Below are 15,989 nucleotides of genomic sequence, written 5' to 3' on the forward strand. Positions count from 1 at the left end.
CTATATCAGTCCTGTCTCCTGCTTCCAGATCATCTGTTCCCTCTGTGCTCTGTCTCGCTGTCTCTCTGTCCTGCATGCCTGTCTCTCTGTCCCGCATGCCTCGCTGTCTCTCTGTCCCGCATGCCTCGCTGTCTCTCTGTCCCGCATGCCTCGCTGTCTCTCTGTCCTGCATGCCTCGCTGTCTCTGCCTGGGAATCCACTTTTGCACTAATTGGACTCCTCTCTTACTCTGTCCTTCTTTCTGTCTGTCTGTCTGTCTCCCCTCCCCTTCCCTTCTCAGTCTGCCTCTCCCTCCCTTCTGGGCTTCCAGTCCCCGGGTTAGGCTGCCACTTGGTCTACTTCCCAGCTTGCTTACATCTGAGAGAAAAATCCTAAACTCCCCTCATCTTTCCCCACCTGCACTGCAACCCTCTGGTTCAGTTTGTTCTAGAAGCATAAAGACCTCTGGAATCCGGACTTTCCAACATCCTTGCCTGTCTCAAGCCTGTCTTTAACCACAGACAAACTTCTGTTGTCTCTGTGCCCCTTCAAATGAGCCCTGGCCCATAGGACTGGGGGCTCTGGGACATCCCTAAAGTGAAAGCCAGTCCTGGGCTGGGGGGCCAGGAGGCCCAGTCTGCCTGAGTGAACCCCTGGACCTGTGGACTCCAGACTAGCACTGCTAAGGGGTGGGATGGGGATGACAGCCAGCAGGATCCTGGTGCCTGACTCCAGGGAGGGCAACGTCCACCCGTCGAGTCCAGTCCCCTCACCCCGCCCCATCTGGAGTGCCTGGCTCTGCCCTCAGACACCCCCTGAGCTTTGCACACAGGGCGGGGACACCTGGATTTCTCTGGCCCCCTGAGTGGGGTCAACGTGGAGGAATTTCCCAAAGCCTATTAGAGCAGTGGTTGCCTCCTGCCTGCCTCCTCGGGCTGGGCAGGGCTGAGGGCGGAGGGAGGGAGGGGGGAGAGGAGGAAGGGAAAAAAGTTGGCAGGCGGACAGCAGAGCTGTGTCTGCATCCATCGCTGAGAGGAGGCCCGTGCGTGTGGGGCGGGCCAGGAGCAAGGAGAGGCCTTCCTCCCTTTGTGCTCCCCCCTCCTCTCTTCCCCCCAGGGCCCTATAAATAGGCCCAGCCCGGGCTGTGGCTCAGCTCTTGGAGGGAGTCAGGCACCAGGCAGCGGTCTCAAGCCAAGCCCCCTGCCAGCATGGCCAGCGAGTTCAAGAAGAAGATCTTCTGGAGGGCCGTGGTGGCCGAGTTCCTGGCCATGATCCTCTTCGTCTTCATCAGCATCGGTTCTGCCCTGGGCTTCCAGTACCCAGTGAAGAACAACCAGACGGCAGGTGCGTCCCAGGATAATGTCAAGGTGTCACTGGCCTTTGGGCTGAGCATCGCCACACTGGCCCAGAGTGTGGGCCACATCAGTGGTGCCCACCTCAACCCTGCTGTCACGCTGGGGCTGCTGCTCAGCTGTCAGATCAGCATCCTCCGGGCCGTCCTGTACATCGTCGCCCAGTGCGTAGGGGCCATCGTGGGCACTGCCATCCTCTCGGGCATCACCTCCGCCCTGCCTGAAAACTCACTCGGCCGCAACGAGGTGAGTGCATTGGTCCAGGCTTGGGGGACTGCGGACGGTGCTCAGTCACCTGTCTCATCCTCCACCCATTGTGCAGATGGGGATACTGAGGAACCGAGGGAACCCAGAGGTTGCTGGAGGTCGTGCGGAGCTGGGCTTGGAGCTCAGCTATGCCTGCAGCCCAGAGCCTGCTTTTTGCCAGGCACTGTGGGAAGCTGAGACCTGGAGAATAATAGAATTGCCAGTGTCCCCCGTGGGCATCTGTTGTGGGGAATAACCTCTGGGGGCCGCAGACACTTGACTAGTAGTTGTTCACCTCTTGCTGTAGTTTCTCGGCTTCCCCCACCCCTCAGCTCTGCCTGTGCAGCCAGCTCCCTCCTCCTGTAGCTTGGACCCTGGGGAAACTCTGCCCAGTATCCCCAGGCAGCCTGTGTGCAGCTGGTTCTGGAGGGTGTGAACAGGACTGCCATAAGGGGAGTCCACCCAGGGTTCCAGGAAACCCCCATACTCATGCAGGTCCCCGAGCAAATTGCCATCAAGGAAAAAGCCCCTGCAACTCCTCTGCCTCCAGGGACAAGACAAAGATAGGGGTACAACACTGGGCTTTTGCAGGTGGCTTTCCTGGATCACAGTGTGTGGGGGGAGGGAGTGGGGGGAGAGGCTGACAGTTCTCCTGCTGCCGGACTCCACTCCTCATCACCAGCACTGAGAGGTGTGGCAATGTGTTTGGGTGTGTGAAGGGGTGTGAGCGTGTGGATACAGGCACGGGTCTCTGAGGCTGTGCAAGCAGTGCGCTCCTGTGTGTCTGCTTCTGAAAGTGTGTCTGGGGGCACATGTGCAGCCGTGTGAGCGTGTGGGAGAGGCGAATGTGTACCTGCATATGCCCACTGTTCCGCCTAAGTAGGGTCTGGACTGGGGGCACTATGTTGGTGACTGGGTGGCAGCTGCTGAAAAGAATTCCTCCCGGCCGCTCAGCACAGCTAATTGGCTGTTGGCGGTAGTTGCCTGCTGTCACAGACCTGGGCTTTTCCAGCCCCTCAGCCAAGTGCAAACTTAGACCTGGCTTGGCCCACAGCAGGAGGGGAATTTGGCCTGAGAACCCGTCTCAAGCTTGGCATGCAGGAGGGGTGCCCTTGCAGTGGAGAAAGACCAAGGAGCAGGGGAGGGATCAAATGTGGAGTCATGAAGCAGGCAGGATCCTGGGCAGGGCAGGCTGGCATGGGGACAGTGAGGGAGCCAGCTGAGGGCTCCTCAGAGAGGGCAGTGGGTGATGATAGCAACTGGGCCCTTGTTTCCCAGCCAGAGTTCAGGTTGTGATGATGCTTAGGGGAAGCTTGTAAGGTCTGGTCAGAGGGCAGAGGGCACAACCCTGCCACAGGAGGATTAGCACTTCTTGTGTCACAGTGATGCCTCGCCCAGCCTCCTGGTGGAGCCAACCACATGGGGCCCAAGATTGAAGATTAGCCCTGCAGCCTGGAGTTTAGACTTTAGTCAGGAAGACGTGGAGACCATGGTTGTAAGGGACATGCTCTAGCAGGCCAGGTCCTTCCAAGTCTCAGTGTTTCCAGAGGGAAGGTCTAGAGCCAGGTGACCTCAACGAGTGCCCTCTGCGTAGGGGCAAGGGTACCCTGGAGCTTGACTGGGTGTCACAGGGGAGGGTGAGCGGGTAGAAGCTCCAGGCCTCCTGGCCCCCTCTCCACTCTCCTGCACAAGGTGGATACTGAGCTCTAACTCCACACCGCTGCCCCTTTGGTGCTATGTTGATCTGCACACCGTGCTCAGCTGCCCTTCCGCTTCTCTGACTTCCATATTCCAGCATCACCCTGATAGTTGGGCTGGGCAGACTACAAATGAGAAAAGGTGGGCAGCCTAGTGCAGGGCCCAGCCCCAGTCTGGGAGGCAGACACGCTAGGTTCAAGTGCTGTCTACTAACTTGAGTTTCCTTGGCACTGAGCACCCTGAGGTTCAAGAGGGGGCACAGGTCTCTTGATATCTCTTGGCCACGCCCAAACCACCAGGACTTTGTTGACTTGTGTTTATCACCCTTCCCAGGAGGGTTAGCTAAGAGGAACCCACGGGCCGTGCTGAACATAAGGCACTATGTGTTGTGTGTGTGTGGCGGGGTTGGGGGGGTGGGCATTGCCCTGCACACACGATGCATGTTTGAGGTCCAGAAGCACAAGTTCTGGGCCAAGAAATGGAGAAGTTGTCCTTGCCAAGAGCCCCTGTCAGACGCTGCACCTGGGATCTGAAGTGGCTTCAAGAGGGGCAGGGACGTGTATACACCGCAGGTGACACACTTTTTCCTCCAGGCCCTGGGGGAGGCTTCCACAGTCCCTTGGCCCCCAAGCCCCACCCTGCCCCAAGCTGGGGTGGAGTAAGTCGTTGTCGTGGAGACGTCCAAAGAAAAAAAAATAGGGAAAGAAATGGCAGGAAGTGGTTGGGGTGACTCAGGGGGTGTCCCCCAAGGACAACTTTCTCCTCGCTGAATCAGGGGCCGGGATACGCCCTGGATTGGACACGGGGCTCCTCCGGCCTGTCGGATCTCAACTAGTTCTAAGAGTCAAACTCAATTTTGACCAAGGGTGAGACGTGTAGTTGGTCCCTGCCTCAGGTTGGGGCCCTACTGCAGCCAGCAACATACCCCGTGTGGCATCACGCAGGGAGCTTTCCCGAGTGGCCCTAGGTTGCATCCTGGAACAGGGTGTGGCTGGGTATGGGAAGTCGAAGATGCTCATGAATCTGGCATCCTGGCCATTGCTGGCTTTTGCTGCACGTGCAGCAAACAGGACAGAGACTGTTTCAGACTGAGTCAGCCAGCTCCCTGCCCTGGGTAGCCCACAGTCCCGGGCAAGATAAGACCAGGCGCTGGCACAGCTGCCCATGATACGGGGCAGGAGGAAGGTATGATAAGAGGTGTCGGAGAACAACCCTGACCTTGAGGGTTAGGGAGGGGCAGGGAGGTTTCATGGGGAAGGTGGCACGTGAGCCTGAATGTGGACACTCTGCCAGGAAGGGGCTTCCAGGCAGAGCAAGTGAGCAAGGCAAGGGGGCAATGGGAGATTGTGGTCTGGGAATCATGGGGGTGTGGGGTGTCTTGTTGAAAAGAGGGGCTCTGGAAGGTGGGAGGGCTCAGGATTCAGTGTCTGACTGTTGTAGTGGGCACTGGGACCTGAGCCCTCAAGGGCTCCCTCTTTGGGGGTCTTATCTTAGCCTTGCTTATCTTAGCACAGGCTAAGGGGCCTGTGCTCTTGCTCAGGACCTGAGCACCTGGGAGTGATTCATCTGCTGCATCAGGGTCCTGACCTCAGGCCTAAACTCTCCCCCTTTCTCTGGTTCCCCAGGCCTCTGGTACCTCAGTGCTTCCAGGTTTGAGGGCCCCTCCTGCCTCCTCCAGTGTTTGGGGTAGGCTGGGGAAAGGGAAGCCAGGGTTTTCCAAAGGCCCTGCCCAGCCCAGCTGGCAGGGAGGAGTGGGGGCTGGGTGGTGGTGCCACAGCTGGGACATATAATTACTGTTTCCAGCCAGAACCAGATAGGGGGGGTGAGGGCACAGAGCGGCAGGAGCTTTGTGGTGGAGACTTCCCACACCGTGGAAAGTTCTGAGGCTGTTTCTCCTGTTACAGCAGCCCCGCCAGTCCCGTGTTGCCCACCTGGACACCTGGTCGTAACCAGGACTCACCTAGGAAAACTCCTCTGGAATGGCGATGCTCTGATAAGGGTCAGGGCCTGCTGGGGTGCTTCAGTCTGCAGGGACTTGCCCTGTGCTGGCCCCTGCCCCCTCCTGGGTACAGTCCCCTCACATCTTGAGCCATTAGCTCATTGCAGGCCAATGTCATGCCCACTGCAGGCCAATGCCAATGCCTCCCTGACTTAGGAGGACAGATAGTGCTCCCCACTTTTGCTAGGTCCCCACCCAGCAGGGGTTCCTTCAGCATTAGCCCAAGGCTTTCCCCGTCATGTGTACTTCTATCCCCATGACATAAGGGGCCTGTGCTCTTGCTGCAGAGCCTCCCAGGTCCTGGACCCTGTTCCCTCAGAGCACTAATGGTCTGGAATCTCCCGAATGGTGGGGGGCTAAGCCCACACACCTGTAGGTATGGCCAGGTCCCCTCGGGCAGGGCCTCACCCCCAGAGACCAGAGCGGTCTCTTGACCATGTGGCCTCCAGAGGGTTAAGTGAGAACTGCCTTCTCACACTCAAGGAACTGTAATCCAGTGGGGTGCGCACACCCTGTGGCTGAAAACCCCAACTTAAAAGATGGCAGCAAAGACTGGAAGTGTCCTATTCCCATTAGCTGTTCTTTCAGTGTCTCAAATCCACCATGAGGAAATCTGGAGAGGCAGATGTCTGTTCTGTGTAAAGAGGATTTTTTTCAATTGGGAAGTGGCTGCTGTGAGTCAGTGAGCGTCCTGTCCTAGGGCCAGCCAGCTGAGGCAGCAGGCAGACGGCGCCGCAGGCATCTGACTGGGAACAGCAGGGCGGGTTGAGGGCCTGTACTGGTTTTGTGCCATGTGGCGAACCGGAGGTTCAGAAGCCCTCGTGGGAGGGAATCCTGTATTCAGTGTCCTGGCCAGGAGGGTGACCATGGACCTTGTGTAGAGGAGCAGGACTCTCTCAGGCAGGAAGGAACTCTAGAGATATCTGGAGCTAGAATCGGGCCAAGGCTTCCATTTTGGTGATGAGGAAACTGAGGCCCAAAGAGGTGTGGACACTTTTTGAGGTTGCATAGTGGATCATGGCACAGCCAGACCACACCCTAGCCTCTGGCCTCCCAGCCCTTGAGATTTCTGCTGCTCCAGCATGCTCCTGCTGCACCAACATACACATATACTCACACACATGCATGGCTGACTCATGACATATGGGGACCCATTCTTTAGCCTGGGTCTACTCGGGCCCTGGGATCTCAGGAGGGTGGGATGGGCGCTTCTCAGGGGAGCCACTTCCCTCCCCTGGGAGGAAATTGGGGGCTGCCCTGAAGTAAAGAAAAGAAGGAGGGAGAAAAGGAGGAAGCTGTGGCTTTGTGTATTGTTTCTTGTCAGGAAGATGAAATGGTTTATGGGAGTAAATAAAGGGCCCTTTGAGAACTGCTGTTCCTTCTGTTGCTCAAGGGGGGCTCCTTCCCTTCACCTTCACCTTACCCCCACCCCCTGCTGGCAACGGCACCTGTGAGTGGGTACGCAATACACAGGGACATGGTAACACACCTGGAAATGCCACCACACACAGAGAGTCTGGCTGCCCAGGGCCACAAACCACTCAGAGCCCCCCTTGGTGAGAAACCCCCTGCGAGACGCGTCCTCAGAGATGGCTGAGATGCATCTGGCCAGGGCATGGCCGGTTCATCCGAATGTCCACATGGGCTGAACGGGAATAAGTGGTCTCAGATTTCAGTATGTGGAGTTTTTTGTATTTTCCTTTCATCAAGCTCGTCATTTGTGTGCTAGGAGTATTTTTTGATGGCCTCATTTCACCAGTTTCTAAGAAAGGGTTGTTAAAATCTTTCATTCTGGTAGTGGATTGATCAGCTTCTCCTTGTAATTCTGTCAATTTTTTTGAGATTTATTTATTTTTAGGCTGTATTGTTTGGCGCAGACGGTTTGAGACTTTTCATTTAATTATTCTATGACAAACCTCTTATTGGCTAATGGAAAAGAACAGCAGGGAATCAGGCTTGGACAGATGTGACTACCCATATACACTGCAGACAACCATCCACAAAGACACACAGACTTGCACAAGGTCAGAGGCACACATGACTGGCCAAGTCAGGGAGACATGGGGGAGCCCACTGAGTGGGTGTCCCCACTGCAAGTGCTGTGTCTTGAAAGCGGCTGGTGGGTGGGACAGGCTTTGACATCTTCCATCACCTGTTCTTCGAGAGCAGAGTTTCAAAGCCACAGCCACATTTGGCTCTGCAGCCTGCTGGTCCCCGAGGGTGGGGCACCAGCATGTCCTGGCCAAGTTGAGAGTGCCGGGCCTTGAAAGTTACCTGGCCAGCCTGGCATTGGAAGTAGGGAGGATTTGAGGCTCATTCCCTGAGAGGCCAACCTGCACCCTCCTGGCACCTGGGACATGCTGGCAGCTAGAAAGCCATCTTCTGCCAGCTCTCCAGTTCAGGTTAGGAACAGCCAGGTCCCTTGGCTGGGCTTGTAAGTACCAGTGTCTTGGCCTGTGACCCTGAGGCAAGGATGCTGGCTTTACGGTCTCTCCCCTGGACCTCTGCCTCCTCATCCATCACTGCACAGCCCCCTTCACAGACTTCTCTGGAAAACTCACAGAGACTAATGCGGCCTGTGGCCTCCCAGCTGCAAAGCAAATAAGCCAGCTTTGGATCCAGAGAGCTTCCCTGGAGGCAGGTTGCCTCTAGAAAGTGTAAGAGTTCTAGAAAATTAGCATCCTCCACCAATTCTGTCACCATAAAGCAAGTGTCCCTTACAACATTTGGGCAGGATGATGGGAAGGACTCATGCTCCCAGGCCAGGGGTGCCTGAGCCCCCAGAGAGGAGGCAGGAGGTTTAGTTCCTTGGAAGAGTTGCAGGCAGTTTAGTGAGTACATGATGGGAGGTGATTTCAGCCAGGGTCCTAGAAAACCTTCTTCAAGGTCATGGGGTCTGAATTTGGCTTGAGAGTGGCCTTCAGTTGTCTTGATACAAAAATAGAGAAATTGCATCTTTCTGGTGCTTAAGATTATGGGATTCTGTTGTTTATCTCTGTATTTACAAAATTGATGTACTCTTTTTTTTTTTTTTTTTTTTTTTTTTTGCCTTAATCAGTGAATTTTGTGACCTGAACTGGGCGGAAATATGTAGGGATATGCAAACAAACGTGCTTTTTCAATAATAAGTGACCACACCTAGGATTGGCCCTGTTTAAACAATTGTTTGAAATTTAATGGTTGGTAAAAAGTAACATATGTTTTGAATTTTTACCTGATGTTTCCTGGACATAAGTTACAAGAGACTTCTAACTACACCTTCCAGTTTCTAATTATCATGTTTTTCCAGATATAAATAATTCAAGTTCATTGGTGGTCAAGAGGGAGGTAGTCACTCTTCACTGATGTAACTAGGGGGGACTTCCTGGAGGTGGTAGTGGTGGGTATTAGAAGAAGCAGGATACCAACCCTTTTTTTTCTGAGTTAAGGACTCTGAACAGTCAGGTAGGGGGTGGATCCAGGAGTTTCTAGGATAGACAACTGTTCTCTTCCCGTGAAATCAGAGCTCTGGGCCTGGTGTCAGATCCCCAGCTTGCTCACTTTGCATGAAAAGCAGTGTTTGGGGCAGGCAGGAGCTGGGATGCTCAGACCTGTTAAATACCATGGGAGGAGATGAATTCTCTTAGACCAGGTCTGTGAGAGGGACAGGGTATGAATGGAGGAGTATGAGGCAGGAGCAACCTAGAGTGATGGCTGCAGAAATCAGCATGGCAGTACTGGTTTTAGGACTCCTGCCAGCTAGCAATTAGGCTGACCCTGGAGAGAAGAGGAGAGCAGGGGGAGGAGTCCTGAGCACCCCAAGCACTCAGACACAGGATACAGCAGGTGTGAGGGTGATGGGCGTGGGTGCAAGCTTTTCAGCCTCACCAGCCTCACCTAAGTGGAGGCCAGGCAGGACTCACTCTCATCTCCATATCCCTTCTTCTGCCCCCCAGTTCTTGGGGTAAGATGACAAAGAACCAGAACAAAGCCACAACCACCATCCTGATTCCTCCCGCTTCTTCAGGCCTTCCACAGGCCCTAGACAGCTGCCATTCCCCTCGAAGCTCCACTCACTCTAGAGATTAGGCAAAGCAAATTAGATCTATTTTACAGATGGGAAAACTGAGGACCAGAGAGGGAAAGGCCATATTCCTATGCCAATAAGTAGGAGAATGAGGGTATTAACACAGGGCCCTCCTCCACTATCCCGTCTTGGAAGGGGAAGAAGACTGGGCATTGCTCCAAGGGCTGAGGGACCACAGTTCTGGGGTCGGCCAGGAAGGACCCAGAACTGGGGCTGCAACCAGGGGAGGGGATGTGAGTCATTTTCCCTGTGACCCAGGGCTGCACAGAAAGACGGGAAGAGGATTGTTCTTGTAAGATGGCCTTGGGGGTGGTTGAGAACACCTCTGGAGGAGTGCCTTTTTCCTAGGATTCTGAAAAATGCTCTTCAGCCTTGGAAACACCTTCACCTTTAGGATGGGACTTTAAATTCAAGTTTCTTTGGCGATAGCAGCCCTATCTGTGTGGTCGTTTGGCTGCCTACATGGCCATATCCGGGCATCTTTGCAAGTGGGCCTTTTCTGGCAGGGCCCAACTCCCCTTTGTGGAGACACGTGGTCCCTGGGACCCCCCACATGAGATATAGGGGCTCCCTGGGGCGGGGGCTTCCTGGTGCAGCTGCAGGGGGAGGGCTCCAGTGATCTCACAACAACTCCCATTCTCTCTTTTTTCCATGAGTCATGTTTCTAAAAGTGGCCCAGGAGCAAGAGGCAGCCAGCCGGTGGTGGTGGTGGTGGGGTGATGTGGCCAGGGAGAGGGAGGGGCAGGTCAGGAGGTAGACAGGCAGGGCAGGGCCAAGAGATGGGAGAGAAGCCCTAGACCTAGGGAGAGACATGCAGAGGTGGGAAGGAGTCAGAGGTGGGGAAGGAGATAGCGGGTGGAGGCAGCCCAGAGATAGGCGCAAAGGAGAGAGGGCCTCTGGGAGCGAGGGCCAGCCAACTCAGGAAAACCTTTCCCGGTATTGGGAGTTTCAGATGCCCCAGGGGATGAGGTGGAATGTTCTGAACTTTTGGTGTATGAAGCAATACCTCCAGATAGGTCCTCTCACCATTGCCTTCTGTTTTCCTAAGAGTATCCTGACCATCTCCCATGCCTGGGGCTTGATCTCACCTAAGGCAGTGGTACCCCTAGGGTATGCAGGCCTGGATGTAGCTGGATGTAGGTCACCCCTAACACTCCCCTTCTCCCCTGCCTTTCCCGCATTTGCTTCTCTGGCCTTTAGGCAGAGAGCTGCAGGTCTAGGCAGGTAGTAGGGGCTGAGCTTGGGAGGAAGATAGGGTCCTCTCTGGACCTAGCTAGGGGTCTGAGGGTGCTAAGGGTCTGGCCTTTGGTGACCTGGCCTGGGAACCTTAGGACACAGTCACAGCCTGCCTGCTGGACCTCACCACCCCTCTTCCCAACAGCTGGCTCCCGGTGTGAACTCCGGCCAAGGCTTGGGCATCGAGATCATCGGCACCCTGCAGCTGGTGCTGTGTGTGCTGGCCACCACCGACCGCAGGCGGCGTGACCTCGGAGGCTCGGGTCCCCTTGCCATCGGCTTCTCTGTGGCCCTGGGACACCTGCTGGCGGTGAGTGGGGGGCCTTCCCAGGAGGGGTGGGAAGGGCAGGGGTGGGCAGTGGGTCAGGGTGACCATGGCAGGGCTCATGCCGTGGGGTAAGGGGATCAGCAGTGGGGGCTGGGGCCGGGTCCTGAGCAGGACAGGGAAGCAGAGGGAACTCCTGACCATCTTCTAAGGTCAGGCTCCCTTCTGGGTCTGATTGTCTCTCTCTTCTCCATCTCTGGTGTTTGGCTGCTCCCCTTTCTGTCCACTCGCCCCTTCCCTCTCCCAGATTGACTACACCGGCTGCGGCATTAACCCTGCCCGGTCCTTCGGCTCCTCGGTGATCACTCACAACTTCAAGGACCACTGGGTAAGGCGATCCAGGTGCCCTGTGGAGGAGGTGGTAGGCTTCAGCCTCACCCAACCCTGCAGCTCCCTTTCCCCTCAGAGAAGCTCAGGGCAACAGTCAGGGCAGAAGAAATGGGGAAACTGAGTTTTGAGATGAAGGGACCCATTTAGAGGTCACACCTAGGCCAGGCCTCTGTCCTCCCAGCTCAGACCTACCCCAGGTTGTCCCAGCAGCTTGGTTGAGGGGGACGTCCACATCCTGGCTCTGCCGGGTTCCTGTTCAGCCTGACCTTGGACAGGTTGCTGGCTTCTCAACACCTGGGTTTCCTGAACTGTAAAGGGGGGATGTGGTGGCATCTACCAATCTCCAAAGGCTGCTGGGAGGATGTGGGTCCTTTGGCCTTGGTACCCTTGAGCTCAGTGGACTGAGCTGTTCTTCCTGTTGATGTTTCTGTTCCAGGTCAACCCTGTATCACACTAGACTCTCTGGGGCCCTTGCAAAGCTGGGGAGGGGGCAGTGGTCACCCCTCAAGAAGGGACTGGTGTGACCATGTGGAGCTGGGCTACACCAAGGCAAGGAGATGTTCGGTACTAGTGTCCTGGCTTGGGCTAGTTCTAGGAGTCACCGGAATTAGGATGTTGGGGTCACATTCTGTCTGCCTCTGTCCAGGCATCTGTGGGAGAGAAACCATCCCAGGGGGTGGTGGGCAGGGAGCTGAGGGGAGGGGCTTCCAGCCAGACGTTCTCTGAGCATGCCTGCTCTGGTCCTAGGTTTTCTGGGTGGGGCCGTTCATCGGCGGAGCCCTGGCTGTGCTCATCTATGACTTCATCCTGGCCCCACGCAGCAGCGACCTCACGGACCGAGTGAAGGTGTGGACCAGCGGCCAGGTGGAGGAGTACGACCTGGATGCCGACGAAGTCAACTCCAGGGTGGAGATGAAGCCCAAATAGATGAGGGCCTGGCCCTGGGCATCCACGTGGGGGGTGGGGGGCAGGGGAGGGCAGAGGGGGGGAAGGGTGAAATCCATATTGTAGACACTCTGACAAGCTGGCCAAAGTCACTCCCCAAAGATCCGCAGGACCCGTGAGGTCAAGCCTGACTTGGGACTATTTCTATCACTTTCTTTCTCTTTCTCTGTTTCCTGGCCTTAGGGCTTCCTGGGGACCAAGATTTACCAATCACCCACTCCCTTGAAGTCACAGAGGAGGTGAAAGAGAGGGACCCCTGCTAAGTTGTCCCCTCAGAGTGTGACGGGAGATATGCCAGAAAGTCCCCCCTCATCCCAAAGTTGCTCACCAACCCACCTGCCGCAGGTGCCTGGGGTTCCACCACTATTGCTTTGTGCCCATGGGTGTGACCCCTCTTTCTAATGACACGCACTTTGCCCTTAAGGGCGCTTTGAGGGGAAGAGAATCCAGGAAGTGCAGTGATAAGGCAAGTGGCAGATAAGATTCGCCCTTGTAGTTGTCCCCTCAGAGGACAACTGGGCCTCCCCACCTTGGACTTGCTACATGGCCTTGGGCTGCCGTAGCTTCTGGCCTTAGTGCCCCCCATCCATAAAGAGGCAGGGACAAGGGAAAGCTATGTGGGCCGGAGGCCCCTCTCTATGATTCTGTAAGCTAGCTACACCTTGGGTTCTGGAAGATGTGGACCAGACCTATGTGCTTTTTCCAGCTGCCTGGGTCTTTCCCCAGATATATGGCTGAACACAGCACACATGTTACAGAGCAGAGAGCAACAGACAGTTCAGTCATTGACATTTCCTGAACCGGGGGAGCAGGGCTGATGCCCTTGCAGTGGCTTCACAGGTCGGGGTCTCCTGTTGCAGAATGAAGGTCATCTAGAGGATGAAGAAGGTGTACATTGTTGCTCTATTCACTTTTATTTGGTCTTTTCCTCTTATTACTGCATCATCTTGCTCATTACTCAGTTCTCCACTTCCTCCTGTCCGTGTAGACGCAGGTCACCATGATCCAGGGGTGTGTTTATTAATGGCAGTTAGTTGTCTGAAGTCCCAAGCCTGAACACAAGTGACCCTGCTGCAGCTCTGCCCAGGGAAGTGGACATATTTGCTGGACCCCTTGGGGAATTTCCACATCCCCAGCTGATCCTGAGAGGGGAGAAGCAGCAGATTTCCCCCTTATTCCTGATTGAGGCATTTGTGGTGACTGGGTGAACTGCAGGCTCCCCATGTGACCCCAGGCCATACCTAGCCTTTTCTCATTTACCTGGAGGGAAGAGTTGGCCTTGACCTGTGATGTAGCTACTGCCATGTCCCAAGGACAGTTCAGAGCAGAGTCTGTTTGGAGGCTGCTATCTAGAGCCCATCAATTCCACCATGGCTGGAGCAGGTACCCCCTGGGCCAGAGCCACCATGGTGATGAAAACTGAGAGACAGAGTTGCAGGTATCTAGAGGCAGCGAGGAGATCAGGAGGCTCTTGACTGTCACTGACCTATCATGACATCTGCACACTCTCTTCTCCATTCTCTACCAGGGACTTCTAGTCCATTTTATAGATAAGGAAACTGAGGCCCACGGCTCCACAGCTAAATAATGATTTGGCCAGGCCTTGTGGCCAAGGTCATGTCTCTGGCTGCACCTTGGGCCGTGAGACTGACTCCTCTCATTCCCAGCTTCTGAATGTTTTTCCTGGGCAGTGACCAGGGACTAGGAGGGGTCAGGGTCATGCTGGAGGGAGAGGGATGCAGCTCTGCTCCCCATCGACCCCATGCTGGCTGCTGTGTACCAGGACCCTGCTTCTCTCTGCTCTGCATATATGTCTCTTTTGGAATTGGAATTTCATTATATGTTAAGAAATAAAGGAAAATGACTTGTAAGGTCATACAGTCTCCCTGTATTGCTTTTCTTTTTGGCACACCATCTTCACAGGGATCTCTGGGTCTGAGAGATCAGGGTCCTTCCTGGGGACCCAGACTGAGGGGCACCCATTGCCTGCTCCCCCACCTCCAGGATCCCTGGTCTCAGAGGGTGGACAGCAACTCATTCCAGAACTCCTTTGAGGGCTACAGGTTCCTGTCCCTAATAAGGACACTTTTGGGGCCCAGTGGAATGGGGTCAAAGAGAGGGATAAGGATTCTGAGCAGTTTAAATGGGGTAGTGGGAGTCATTTTTAATTCTGGAGCAGGAGAGGGAGGGAGGAAACAGGATTGAGGTTTGACAGTCCTGTTAGTCCCTCTGCCCTCCTTAGAGGAGGACCAAGTATCTTTCCCCCTGTGCTTTCACACTCATTTCTGACCCCACCCATGCCTGTGCCAGATCCTGGGGCCACAAGCTCTGTCTATAGCGCTCTGCCTGGTGGAGGAGACAAACTCGTCCATGAGAGCTGAGAGGGTTAGTGCTGGGCACAGGTGATGCTCAGCTGGCTCATGAAGCATCCTGCAGTGGCTAAGAGGGAAAGAGCATGTTAGCCCCCAAAGGAGGGGAGATGGATGCTGGAGACCAAAGTCAAAGACAAGACAAGTCTATGTCAAGTTTGGACACTGAGATACGCCACCCCCAACCAAGTACATACACTTCGAGCTAGTTTCTGAAAATGGGGACAACTATTATCTATTGGCACACTGAATATCCCATGATAGGAAATAGGCTATGAGCAGACCTGTATCATCCAGGGAGGCCCAGTCTAGGGGGTTCTTAGAACAATCAGTCTAGAAATTTCACCAGGTCACTTGAACAGATGTGGCCATGGGTCTGGACAGAACAAGAAGGGGTGTCTGGGATGTTTGGTCCTCACTCCCCCAACACAGTTGCTGAGAGACATGATTCCTGGGCCTGCAAATGGTCAGGGACCAGGTCACCCAGTGAAGGCAGAGTAAGTGCTGTCAGAACGGGCTTTCTGGCCCAGCATGCACTGTGTCACCTCAGCTGTCTCTGCCCACAAACACTGCTCCTGCAGCCCCCAGGCTGTGGACAGGCCATAGGGATGGGAGAGTGAGGGTCAGCGGTGGCCCAGACCAGTGCACTCAGACCAGTGCACCAGTGGCTCAGCTCCGCCCTGAGTCCGTGTGGGCCTCTCCCTCACAGCCTTCCTCGGCTTTTCTCTTTATCATGTCCCATCGGCCCACATCTGAAGCCCTCTCAGCCCCTACCTTGGCCCCCAGTCATCCCCACCTCAGACCCTGCTCTTCCGTTACCACCCACAGCCACTGGAGGACAGAGCCTTTCTGACTGACTGATTAGTTATAACTTTCAGAATCCTAATGCCAAGAGGAGGGACTGAACAGGTCAGGGAGCTGGTATTTCTTGAGCACATGTAGTAATGTATGAGGACTTCACATAAAGCCTTTCTAACCTTTACAACATCCTTGGAATTAGAGCGGACTGTCCCAATTTATAGAGGATACTGAGGTCCCTGAAGATGAAATGATTTGCCCGAAATGATTTGTCACACAGCTGGTTGGTGGTAGAATTGAGATTTGAACCTATTCTATATGGCTTCAAAGATTGGTGGCAAGGGGCCTTGTCCACCATGTGATCCTGGCCCATTGGTCATGACCTTTAGCATGTTTAACTGTGGGCCAGCCTGGCAGACAGGCTTCCTCTGTCCAGACAATGATGAGCAGAAGGAGGAGGTAGGGGAGAAAGAAGGGCTAACAGAGGGGCCTCTAGTGCCAGGACAAGGGCCTCCAGAGCCCTTATTCTGGGGCAAGCTGCACATGGTGTTTCCTTGAGACACATTGGTACCACCTAGCTCCAGCTGCTCCCCAGGCACTGTCCTGCCCAGCTTCCCCAGTGCCCTCCAGGCCTGACTGCTCCCAT

At 55.1% G+C, this 15,989-nt stretch overlaps 1 protein-coding gene across 1 annotated transcript; it reads left to right on the forward strand.

Moving 5' to 3' along the window:
* Positions 1 to 1,002: 1,002 nt before the first annotated feature.
* On the forward strand, positions 1,003 to 14,053 carry AQP1 (aquaporin 1 (Colton blood group)). The gene is made up of 4 exons (XM_037509844.1): positions 1,003 to 1,577; positions 10,722 to 10,886; positions 11,149 to 11,229; positions 11,979 to 14,053. Exons 1-4 carry the CDS (start codon positions 1,188 to 1,190, stop codon positions 12,156 to 12,158), a joined length of 816 nt encoding a protein of 271 aa, XP_037365741.1. The 5' UTR covers positions 1,003 to 1,187; the 3' UTR covers positions 12,159 to 14,053.
* Positions 14,054 to 15,989: the final 1,936 nt, after the last annotated feature.

The sequence above is a fragment of the Talpa occidentalis genome, unplaced genomic scaffold (assembly GCF_014898055.3).
Source record: "Talpa occidentalis isolate TD23 unplaced genomic scaffold, MPIMG_talOcc4v2.1, whole genome shotgun sequence".
In the NCBI taxonomy this organism is placed as follows: Eukaryota; Metazoa; Chordata; class Mammalia; order Eulipotyphla; family Talpidae; genus Talpa; species Talpa occidentalis.